At 38.7% G+C, this 12,525-nt stretch overlaps 1 protein-coding gene across 1 annotated transcript in view; it reads left to right on the top strand.

Annotated features, from left to right (window-relative positions):
* The window catches only part of SLC26A4 (solute carrier family 26 member 4), a 52,576-nt gene that overhangs the window by 14,632 nt on the left and 25,419 nt on the right, over positions 1–12,525 (top strand). Inside the window, exons 6-7 of the mRNA XM_043588597.1 lie at positions 7,435–7,587; positions 8,269–8,351. Coding sequence (XP_043444532.1) covers positions 7,435–7,587; positions 8,269–8,351 — 236 coding nt within the window. The remainder of the gene's footprint in view (positions 1–7,434; positions 7,588–8,268; positions 8,352–12,525) is intronic.

The raw sequence follows: 12,525 nt of genomic DNA, 5'->3' as shown, positions 1-12,525 counted from the left end.
TTCTATATAAAGCATGCTATTGATGCTTGAAAAATGATAATGATAGTAACATGATGTCATTCTAGCTTGGGGAGGATGATACTATGCCAAATAAATGTGCTAGCCTTGAGAATGGGGTTTCAGTCCTTTACTGACCCACGTATTAGCTTCTAAAGCAATGTAAGGCCATGTGTTCATATGCAAAAAATTAGTGATGTGGTCAGGAATTTGCTCAATTTCACAACAGTGTCATAATCCCACGTTCTCTATACATTCAACCAATACTGCCGAGTGCCTATTATAAGCCGGGTACTGTGCTAAGCAGTGGGAGTAGGTAGAGGAGATAGTATAACCCAGTGATTAATCAGGGACTATTGGGGGTGCCTGGGTGGCTCAGTCGGTTGGGCGGCTGACTTCGGCTCAGGTCATGATCTCACAGCTCTTGAGCTCAAGCCCCGCATCGGGCTCTGTGCTGACAGCTCAGAGCCCAGAGCCTGCTTCAGATTCTGTGTCTCCCTCTCTCTCTACCCCTCCCATGCTCACTCTCTCTCTTTCTCTCTCTTTCAAAAATAAATAAACATTAAACAAATTTTTAAAAAATCAGGGACTTTGAACTTCAGTAGACTTGAGCTGGAATCTTGGTTCCACTGCCTACTTACTACCCATGTGATTTGGGGCATGTTAAATTTAACATCCTATACACCTCAGTGTCCTCAGTTGTAAAATGGGAATAATAATAGTAGCTGCCTCTTAGCATTGTGAGGAATAAAGGAAAATCTGTGTAAAGCACTTAGCACAATACCTGGCTCTTAGGAAGAGTTCAGTAAATTATTATTATTATTATTATTATTATTACCATTATTGTTGTTGCTATTACTGTTATCATTATTTTTATGGTGATTAGACCTCCCGGAGCTTAGTGTTTGCTTCTCAAGGACCCAGCCTGTTAACACAGGCTGTTTTTTGTCACACAGGATTATTTTTGTCATTGTTGCTTTTTTTGCAACCAGGTCCTTGGTTCATTTGAAAGCTTCTGAGTCCCTTTCTCTGACAGGCTCCTTCGCATTTGCAGTCCCTGGCACATCTTGCTTTTCCTTGCGTTCCCACGTTTCCTGCCTGCTGTTCATTCATTTATTCCTTCATTGTCATTCATACAGTTCATCTATTCAATAAATATTTATTGACCACCTCCTATGTGCTAGGAACTAGTTTCTCCCTATATGAATCCACTGACCCCTGAATCCACCAAGAGACCCCTTACTGAGTGTACTCACCTCTTCGTGAACATTGCTTGGGCTGCCTCCACACAGATCACAGGAGGCTCAGGCCGACGGTTAACCTGGTTCCCTGGCCACTGGGGGACCTCGCCAACAGGAGAATGAAATAGTTCTTCCTGTCTCCTAGGACTGTTTTACGTTTTATTTTTTAAGTTTTTATTTTAATTCCAGTGTAGTTAACAGTGTTATATTAGTTTCAGGTGTACAATGTAGTGATTCAATAATTCTATACATCGCCCCGTGCTCATCATGACAAGTGCACTCCTTAATCCCCAGCTCCTATTTTACCCATCCCCCCACCTGCATCCCCTCTTGTAACCGTAAGTTTGTTCTATACAGTTAAGAATGTGTTTCTTGGTTTGTCTCTCTCTTTTTTGACCTTTGCTCATCTGTTTTGTTTCTTAAATTCCACATATGAGGGAAATCATGGATTTGTCTTTCTCTAACGTATTTTGCTTAGCATTATTCTCTCTAGCTCCATTCATGTCATTGCAAATGGCAAGATTTCATTCTTTTTTATGGCTGAGTAACATTCCGTTGTATGTATATGTACCATCTCTTCTTTATCCATTCATCAGTCCATGGACACTTGGGCTGCTTCCATAATTTGGCTGTTGTAAATAATGTGACTATAAACACAGGGGTGCATGTATCCCTTTGAATTAGTGTTTTTGTGGGGGTTTTTGGGTAAATACCCAGTAGTGTGATTACTGTATCATAGGATAATACTATTTTTAACTTTCAGGGGAAACTCCATATTGTTTTTCACAGTGGCTGCACCAGTTTGCATTACAACCAACAGTGCATGAGAGTTCCTTTTTCTCCACATCCTTGCCAACATTTGTTGTTTCTTCTTTGATCTTAGTCATTCTAACAGGTGTGACGTGATATCTCACTGTGGTTTTGATTTGCATTTCCCTGATGATGAGTGATATTGAGCATCTTATCATGTATCTTCTTTGGAGAAATGTCTGTCTGTTCATGTCTTCTGCCCATTTTTAAATTAAAATTTTAAATTCTGCTCATATTTTAAATTTATATATTTTGGGTACTAATGCTTTATTGGATATGTCATTTGCAAATATCTTCTCATTTAGTAGGTTGTCTTTCATTTCTGTTGATTGTTTCATTTGCTGTGCAGAAACTTTTTTTTTTTTTTTTGTGGTCCCAATACTTTATTTTTGCTTTTATTTCCCTCACCTCAGGAGACATTTAGAAAAATGTGGCTATGGCTGATGTCAGAAATTACTGCCTGTGTTCTCTTCTAGTACTTTTATGGTTTCAAGTCTCCCATTTAGGTCTTTCATCCATTTTGAATTTATTTTTGTATATGGTATAAGAAAGAGGCCCAGTTTCATTTTTTGCACATTGCTGTCCAGTTTTCCAAACACATTTGTTGAAGAGACTGTTTTTTCTCATTGTAGATTCCTTTCTACTTAGACAAAGATTAATTGATCGTTTAATTGTGGGTTTATTTCTGGGTTTCTATTCTGTTCCACTGCTCTATGTGTCTGTTTTTATTCCAGTACCATGCTGGTACTTGAACCCACGACCCTGAGATCAAGACCTGAGCTGAGATCAAAAGTCAGACGTTTCACTGAGCCACCCAGGTGCCCCAGGACCATGTTGTTTTGATTACTATAGTTTTGTAGTATAAAGTCCCGGTATTGTGATACCTATAGTTTTTTCTTCCTTTTTCAAGATTGCCTTGGCTATTCAGGGTCTTTTGTGGTTCCATACAAATTTTAGGGTTGTTTTGTTCCAGTTCTGTGAAAAATACTGTTGGTATTTTGTTAGGGATTGCATTAAATGTATATATATGGCTTTGGGTAGTACAGACATTTTAACAGTATTCGTTCTTCCAACCCACAAACATGGTATGTCTTTCCATTTCTTTGTGTCTTTCCTAGGACTACGTTTAAGATGAAGCTTGTTGCAAATGACCCCACTTTGAGACATGGACAAAAGTACCAAGACATACTAGAATAAGGTCAAAAATTGTTTTAAACCAGACAGACATGATTAATATGTGACTTCTGTTCTGTTGAACATTATTCTTGAAGTCTCAGGTTAGAGTATATCATAGAATTTTGAGAGAATTCCTCCAGGCCACTCAGGTTGGATGAATATATCTCAATCTTCCCTGTGTGATCATGTCTCTAAGCTTGCTCTTCTGAAAAGAAAGGATCAGCAGATTTGGAAAGGGTTGCATAAGAGTTGAATGAACCACTCAGTACCTGAACAGACAATTTCACTTATGACATTACTGGCAGCAATCATTTGTGAAAGAACCCTTCAACAAATGCAGAGTAGTCATGGATTCCGTCCAGGAAATTTGGAAGATTGTTGTAAGATAATTTCCTTGGCATGTAGTAACTTAATATCCCTTTTGTTATAAGGTTGTACTTTGGATTGTTTCCCTTCCCCAACTCCTCCCAAGAAATAAGATGATTAATTCAAAGAATTGGAGGAGGAAATATTGGGACAGTATGAAAAACTAAAACTTTAGTTAGCAAATGCTAGAGATGCTGAATATAGGATGCAGAAGGGGGAATGAAAGGATGCTGGTGGAATTCAGAATTAATAATACTTCTCATCCCACTATGTAGCTACTCAAAAATGTAGCTATGTGTAAGCAAATCACAGAGCACATTTAAGAGTAAGTATATTGGGGCTCCTGGGTGGCTCAGTCAGTTGAGCAGCTGAATCTTGATTTCAGCTTAGGTCAGGATCTCACAGTTCATGGGATGGAGCCCTGCCTCAGGCTCTGCACTAACAGCATGGAGCCTGCACAGAGCCTACTTAGGATTCTCTTTCTCCCTCTCTTTCTGCCCCTCCCCTGCTTGCATACATTCTCTCTCTCTCTCTTTCTCTCTCAAAATAAATAAACTTTGAACAACTCTATATAAAAAAAAAAAAGAGTATGTTTTCCTACCATTCACTTTGAATGGCTTGTCTCAATAGACAAAGGAAGAGTTTCTGCTTGCTTACTAAAGTGATACCTACCTCCTCCTTTATTCCTCTAATGAGGAGAAAGACCACACGGAAAAGTTCTGCCCAGATGATGAGGGTGTTGAAAGCCACCATTAAGCTTGAGCAGATTCACTATTCTGAATCTGTTCTGTTTTATAAAAATCAAGCCATTATAGGGGCGCCTAGGTGGCGCAGTCGGTTAACCGTCCGACTTCAGCCAGGTCACGATCTCGCGGTCTGTGAGTTCGAGCCCCGCGTCAGGCTCTGGGCTGATGGCTCAGAGCCTGGAGCCTGTTTCCGATTCTGTGTCTCCCTCTCTCTCTGCCCCTCCCCCGTTCATGCTCTGTCTCTCTCTGTCCCAAAAATAAATAAACGTTGAAAAAAAAAATTTAAAAAAAAAAAAAATCAAGCCATTATAATAAGGAAAGAACACTTGAAGCTCTAAGGGTTGATCTACATATGAGCAAAAGTTGTTTCTGGTAGGAGTAAATACCTGACTACAAGGGGGTGATTATGACGGGTTTGTTATATTTATAAAGATGAATTAAAAATAAATTTGGTACCAAAAGTTAACTGACAAACTTCTTCATATGTAATATCAGGTATATATTTTTTTCTTCTGGCTTCATACCCCAATGTAATGCTAGGCAAAGAATGAAGAAATTATCTAAGTGAAATGGTCCTAAAATTCTCTGAGCATGGTAGGAAAATAGTATAATATTTTCCATCATGGAAATGATTATTTTTATGATTTGAACTATTCAGAATATTAGGTTGAAAGATTTATATGGGTATCCACCTTTTAAACAAATTTAATAAGTATTTCCATAGTAATCTAAATTAGAATTAATTTTTAGTACTTTCTTAGAGTCTCGTTTCTATTGTCTTTGAATACAATCTGACTACTTCAGTTTATTTGGGTGAATTTTATTTCCATGTAGACTAAACTTTTTATTGAAGAATTTTTTTGGAAGAAATAACTCATATATATGCAACTCATATATTTATATGCTTGTTTAACGCAATTGTATAATATAAACTGATTTTGTTTTTTGTGACTCATATTACATTTTTAATACACTAGAAGTGCTTTTTAATCAAAGATCTAAGTGACTCTCATAGATTAAATGGGAATCCAAGAGTGATAAATTTTTGTAAGGTGAAAATGTTTCTATGACTGGGGTAGTTATCTGATTGTTTTTAAGTTTGAATTTTCCTCTCTTGAGTTGAAAGTAAACCTTTATTGTGTAGACAGTTAAGTGAAATATTGTATCTAGCTTATGAATTAATGAGGCTTGTCATCAGAAAATTGATGATGTGGAATTCGAGAAACTTAACAGGTGATCATAGGGGAAGGGAAGGAAAAATAAGATATAAACAGAGAAAGAGGCAAACCATAGGAGACTCGTAAACACAGAGAACAAACAGAGGGTTGCTGGAGGGGAGATAGGTGGAGGGGATGGGCTGAATGGGTGATGGGCATTAAGGAGGGCACTTGTTGGGATGAGCACTGGGTGTTATACGTCAGTGATGAATCACTGGGTTCTGCTCCTGAAGCCAAGACTACACTGTATGTTAGCTAACTTGAGAATAAAAAAAGAAGAAGAAAGAAAGTTGATGATGTGAAGGGCCAGACGCAATACCATCATGACTCTGAGGCATGTAGGACTGTTAGCTCCTAGGACAGATGCCCTAAATTCCTGAGTTATTGTGTCTGCTTGTGGTACTCCTCCATTTTCTCTTTTTCACGGGGCTATCACTGGCTTCATCATTTGCTGTCAGTGTATCTGCCTCTAGCAATTTTGACTGACTTTGGAAGGCAATGTAAATTTGTTGGTAATTGGGTTTAAAGCAAGAGCAAAAATACTCTGAGTGAAAGTCCAAGGGGCTTCCTGCTTGAACTCTCGTTCAAGGACTTGGCGGACGTATTTTGCCGGCATGAAAGCGTCTCCCCTCATTTCCTTACTCTTGAATGTTCTCCAGAGAGTTGGAGTTGCTAGCAAAATGACTGTTAGGTCACTTAGTGTTTATTATACATAATTGTTACTGGATTGTCATTATAATTATTTTAAATATAGCTTACCTATAAAATTAAGTAACAAATACGTTATAAATGATCAGATGTTCCATTCCTTTATTTTCATATAAAATATACCTATAAAAGGACCATTTGAAAAAAGTAACCTTCACTGAGAGATTATTTGTCTCAAAGAATTAAAGAATACCTTCCTAAGTCATGCCTTCTATAAAACTCAAGCTGCCGGAACAAAGGTATTAGTGTTCTTCCCTGGGATTCTCCCTTGCTAATCTTCCTTGATTCCCAGAAACCTCCTATTTACAAAACAAAACTAGCTTTTTCTTGGAGTTAACTAGCTTTTTCTTGAGGTGGCTTATCTGTGCACTTGGAAAGAGTTGTGTTTTTAAAGTCATTTCAGTTCAAGTTTCAACTAAGTACCAAATTAATTTCCAAAAAAATTATATTTGAACTATATATCAATTCAGTAGCTTTTCTCTGCCATGAAGAATGGATCAATCCCTATGTATCTACATATGAAGTATTCAGGTATTTTTATTACCACCCATATAATTCAGGTTTGGGAAGAGTTTTAGCTAAAATACTGGCTAATTGGGACTTTTGGGTTTATCAGTTTTTAGTCTCAATAATACCACATCAACATTGTGAAATTAGGTCACTTAATAGCCCCTGTAAAACCACTTTAAGATATAAACTTTAAAAACTTTTCTGCAAGTGGGGCACCTGGGTGGCTCAGTCGGTTAAGCGTCTGACTCTGGATTTTGGCTCAGGTCATGATCTCACAGTTTGTAAGTTCGAGCCCTGCATGGAGCCTGTTTGGGATTCTCTCTCTCTCTCTCTCTCTCTCTCTCTCTCTCTCAAAATAAGTCAATAAACATTAAAACTTTTATGCAAATAAAATTCAACATATAATGATTTTTTTCTTTTAAAACATCTGACTTTATTGTAAAAAATGCAGATAAAAATTAAAAGGTAGACATCACCCATGGTTTTACCACCCCAATTAACCATCACTAATAACTTGGTACATATATATCAAATACTGGCTGTTTTTAATGGTCTCTGTGTTAGCCAACACATTTTTATGGTTTTATGTGAAATTCTTAAGTGCTTTCGATGATGATATGATTTTTCACATGGGAAGAATATAAAATTATTTTCTTTTCACAGACTCTGATTGAGATGTTTCAAAATATTGGCCACACCAATCTTGCTGATTTTATTGCTGGATTACTCACCATTATCATCTGTATGGCAGTTAAGGAAGTAAATGATCGATTTAAGCACAAAATTCCAGTCCCTATTCCTATAGAAGTAATTGTGGTAAGTAAAACATGTAATTAGAAAATTCAGCATTAATTGGTTTGACGAGAAAGAAGTTGTAATATATATATGATATTGTAGTATGTATATCTATATATCTACATATCAATATATGTATATATGACAATGGAATATTACTGAGCCATAAAAAAGAATGAGATCCTGCCATTTGCAACAACATGGATGGAGCTAGAGAGTATAAGCTAAGTGAAATAAGTCAGTCAGAGAAAGACAAATACTATGTGGAATTTAAGAAACAAAACAAATGAACAAACAAAGAAAAATACAAACCAAAAAAAAAAAAACCCTGGAATCTTAAATACAGAGAACAAACTGGTGGTTGCCAGAAGGGAGGTGGGGGGGGGGGATGGGTAAAATCGATAAAGGGGAAAATAAGAGCACTCTTATCTTGACCAGCACGATGTAAAGTATAGAAAAGTTGAACCGTGATATTGTACACCTGAAACTAATATAACACCATATGTTAATTATACTTGGATGAAAGAAAGAAAGAAACAAAGAAAGAAAGAAAGAAAGAAAGAAAGAAAGAAAGAAAGAAAGAAGGAAAGAAAGAAAGAAGCCAACAGGGAAGACTTCCCAATGAGAAGACAAAAAATAAAAATAAAAAAGGAGTTGTTAAAACATGGAGGTTTTTTTTAACCTCTTTTGTTTTATTTTCAGACAATAATTGCTACAGCCATTTCATATGGAGCCAACCTGGAAAAAAATTACAATGCTGGCATTGTTAAATCCATCCCACGGGGGTGAGTGCGGACTTCCTCTTAGGCAATACTAATATATTAAGTCAGAATTTTCTATTTAAAGGAAACCTTTTATTATAAGCCTCATTTCATTGGTGCTCCCTCAATAGTCTTCTTTGTGTGTGATCTTAAAGAAACACCCAGTTGTGCAAACTGTCAGTGTGTGTGTCGATAAAGTTTAAGCCATTTGTTTCAAAGCAGCTCCCATACCCTCTGTCCTTTTCTTCATTTTCTTAAAATATGGCAGGACATGTACAGTTACCACCAGACTCCTGATTTAAGCTCATATGTAGAATTGCAATATGATATAAATAGAATCATGGTTAGTAACGTTTATTACACTGAGAACAATCTGTTTAAGGAATAAGGGACATCTGGCTTAACTTCTCTACCATTTAGTTTAATCAATCTTAAATAATAATTATGTCACTTGTTCCCATGAATAAAACTCATTATCTTCAAGGGAAGGTTTATATATGTTTGGTAGTTCGGTGAGTTAGAAGAGTAAAGAGCAGAGTTCCTTTGTCCACTTCTGTCACCGTCTAGATGGGTGACAGAGGGCAGGGGGCGGGGGCTCCTATGAAAAAAAGGGCAATGACCACTGCTGAATTCTTAACTCGAACTTATTCTGCTATGCCAACGAGATCTCTCAGAAGATGCACTGAATGGCCCAGTACACTTTGCTGTAATTTTATCATATGGCATTAAAAAGGAGGCCCAAAGGTTTATTAGATTGGAAACACTAACTTCTAGCAATTATGACCAGTCTTACTGTTAGATAGGCAACAAGTACTAGTTTCCCTTTCTTATTATTTATTTTGAGAGAGAGAAAGAGTGAGCGAGAGAGAGAGAGAATGAGAACGAGTGGGGAAGGGGCAGAGAAAGGGGGGCTACTGAGGATCCGTGGGGCTCGAACTCACAAACCTCGAGATCAGGACCTGAGCCGAAATCAAGAGTTGGACACTTGGGGCTCCTGGGTGGCTCAGTCGGTTAAGCATCCGACTTCGGCTCAGGTCATGATCTCGCGGTCCGTGAGTTCGAGCCCCGCGTTGGGCTCTGTGCTGACAGCTCAGAGCCTGGAGCCTGTTTCAGATTCTGTGTCTCCCTCTCTCTCTGACCCTCCCCCATTCATGCTCTGTCTCTCTCTGTCTCAAAAATAAATAAAAACGTTAAAAAAAATTAAAAAAAAAAAAGAATTGGACGCTTAATCGACTGAGCCACCCAGGTGCTCCCCACCACCCATTTTTTTTTTTTAATTACTTTCCAAAGGTGTTTCATCAAGTGATTCTTATGACCAATGTTTTGGTAATGAATCCTAATGCTGGAAGACATTTTGTGATAAAAGATGTAATGTGGCTATTTGCGGTCTTACAGTATTTTCATGATTTGAGTGGTTATAAAACAACTACATAAGACATATATTTTATGGATCCTTTTTGTCAGGCTTCCTAAGATGTAACACTTAGAGGCGGTCCACAGCAAATGCCCTGTGCCATAAATGCATGTTCCATGAATAGGTTTGAGGAACTCATTTTTGCTGCCCTCAGTCCTCCTTTCTGGCCCTGTCCAGGGCTTTCCTGACTGCTGTCCTCCTGAAGTGGATCTCTCTAGCCCCCTTGACCCTTGGGTTGAGTCATGTTGACTCCTCTGACAGACCACCTGGTGTAGTTTGCTGCAGCCCAACAGGGCCACTGAAGGGGGCAGGAGCTAGGGGAAAGACTACTCAAGAAGTCAGTAGAAGATGTCCAGCCAGGGCCCCAAGTGAGTGACTTGGGGCAGAAAATTGCCACTGCTAAGATCCTGCAAGGCACTACAAAAGCATGGCAGGTTCATGGCAGATTTAGGGTCTCCCCACATTTACTGAGTACCCACTATGTGCGTAGGTAGTAATTACTTACACATACCATACTTCCTTTACTCCTTCCAGTAACCTTATGAGAAGAGTATATAGTTCCCATTTGATAGCTAAAGAAACTGGGACTTTGTAAGTTTAAATAATATGCCCAAAAGTCAGAGAGTTACTTACAGAGTGATGGAGCCAGCATTCAGGTTCTTTGATTTCAAGTCCCTGAACATTGTGACCTTGGGGAATCAAGGACCTGGTAGAAGGATCTGGAATTGGAGAAGTAGGCAGCCAGGCAGGCAGTGGGCATCAGGTTGCAATCAAAACAGAACTCTTTGCAGGACTGGAAAGTTATCCCAACAGACCTAATTACCTGAAGGAGGGTTGGTTGGGTCTCAGGAACGAGTCAGAAGCCTGGTTTTAAAAAGTAAGGTCCAAGCTTATGTCTAGACAAGTGGAGGTGTGATGCCGGGTCATTCAAGGGCTGGATCAGGGTTTCGAACATCCCATATTTCTACATATAATATCCATTCCCAAGCCTACATGTGGGTCAGGATGGGATGTGGGAGGAAAGGAGTCTGGAAGTGACCTCGCCTGTAGGGAGAAAAAAAGCCTACAGAGGCAGAGAACCAGACAGATCTTGGTACAAAGGAAATCAACATTACCTGGACCCTTCTAAATGACCTTGAGCAAGTCATTTCACTTTTCTGAGCCTCAGTTCCCTTATCAACAAAAGGAGAGAAGTAGATTCAAAAATTTCTAGGATATTAGATTAGGATATTAATTTGGATAATATTAGGATATTAGCAGCTCTAAATTTCTATGGTTTTCTATAACAATCTTATTTCTGTTTTAGCACTTCCCTCTAATTAGAGGGGGGGAAATGTAGTTCCCTATTAAAGGAAACTCAGGGGGCATCTGGGTGGCTCAGTCAGTTAAGTGTCCAACTTCGGCTCAGGTCATGATCTCACAGGAAACTCAGACATAAGTGAGCTAGGTGAGGGAGATTGTTCTAGTGGGTTTTGTTTGTTTGTTTGTTTTGAAGGTTTTTGGCTTAGGGACTTCTGGATATATACTCTATGGATAGTCATCAAGATATAGGTACATGAAAGTCATTCTCCCAATATTCATATTTGGGGACAACTGTAGCATTATAAACTTATAGCTTTCTTTCTTTGTTTTTTCTTTCCTTCCTGCCTTCCTGCCTTCCTGCCTTCCTACCTTCCTTCTTTTCAAATAGGCTTTTATGCCCAACATGGGGCTTGAACTCATGATCCTAAGATTAAGAGTCACATGCTCTATGGATTGAGCCAGCCAGGCACCCCTAAGTTTATTTCTTTACATGGTTTGTAGAATAGCTCTAGTTTGTCAAACAGTAGTCATTCAACCCCACAGTCATTGAGAAGTCTTAGTCATTGTGATGATGAATCATTCTGATAACTACATAAATTTAATCTTTTCTGGACTCAGGAAGATTTTAAATATCACAGCTCTTAAGATATGGAAAATCCTTTTTTTTTCTTTTTAATTTTTTAAATTAAAAAAATTTTTAATGTTTATTTTTGAGAGAGAGAGACAGCATGAACAGGGAAGGGCAAAGAGAAAGAGGGAGACAGAATCTGAAACAAGCTCCAGGCTCTGAGCTGTCACCACAGAGCCTGGTGTAGGGCTTGAGCCCATGAACTGTGAGATCATGACCTGAGCCAAAGTTGGATCCTCAACTGACTGAGCTACCCAAGTGCCCCTTTAATTTTTTTTTTTTAAGAGAGCAGGGGGGAAGGGTAGAGGAGAGAGAGAGAGAGAGAAAGAGAGAGAGAGGGACGGAGGGAGGGAGAGAATCTTAAACAGGCTTCATGCTCAGTGCAGAGCCCTATCTATGTGGGGCTCAATCCCATAACCCTGGGATCATTCCCTGAGCCGAAATCAAGAGTCGGACACTTAACTGACTGAGACACCCAGGCATCCCAAGATATGGATTTTCTACTTAGGTCTTTCTTTCAGCATCTTATATTGTTTATCTCTTTAATAGACCTGACATCTCTTCGTATGCGGAAAATCTTATTTTATGGCCAGACTATCTTTTAAATTCAAAGACCTTTAAGATAAAAGTGTGTAAGGGGAAACACTAATGTGTGAAATGGCATGGCATGGGATTGTGTGATATTATAGGATCCATAACGACAGGCTTATTCATGTCAGAGGTCTGGATAAGGCAGCGTTTGTAAGCTCTCAAAGAGGGGCAGAGAAGTCAGCCAGTGAGACAGCACCAGCTTCTAACTAAAAATTGTAAAAACAATGCCACCACTTCCTTGTCTCCTGCTTTTTGCCCTTAGG

This window comes from Prionailurus bengalensis, chromosome A2, assembly GCF_016509475.1.
Source record: "Prionailurus bengalensis isolate Pbe53 chromosome A2, Fcat_Pben_1.1_paternal_pri, whole genome shotgun sequence".
NCBI lineage: Eukaryota > Metazoa > Chordata > Mammalia > Carnivora > Felidae > Prionailurus > Prionailurus bengalensis.
The sequence above is the reverse complement of the archived record's forward strand: the minus strand, read 5'-3'. Positions and strand labels throughout refer to the sequence as shown.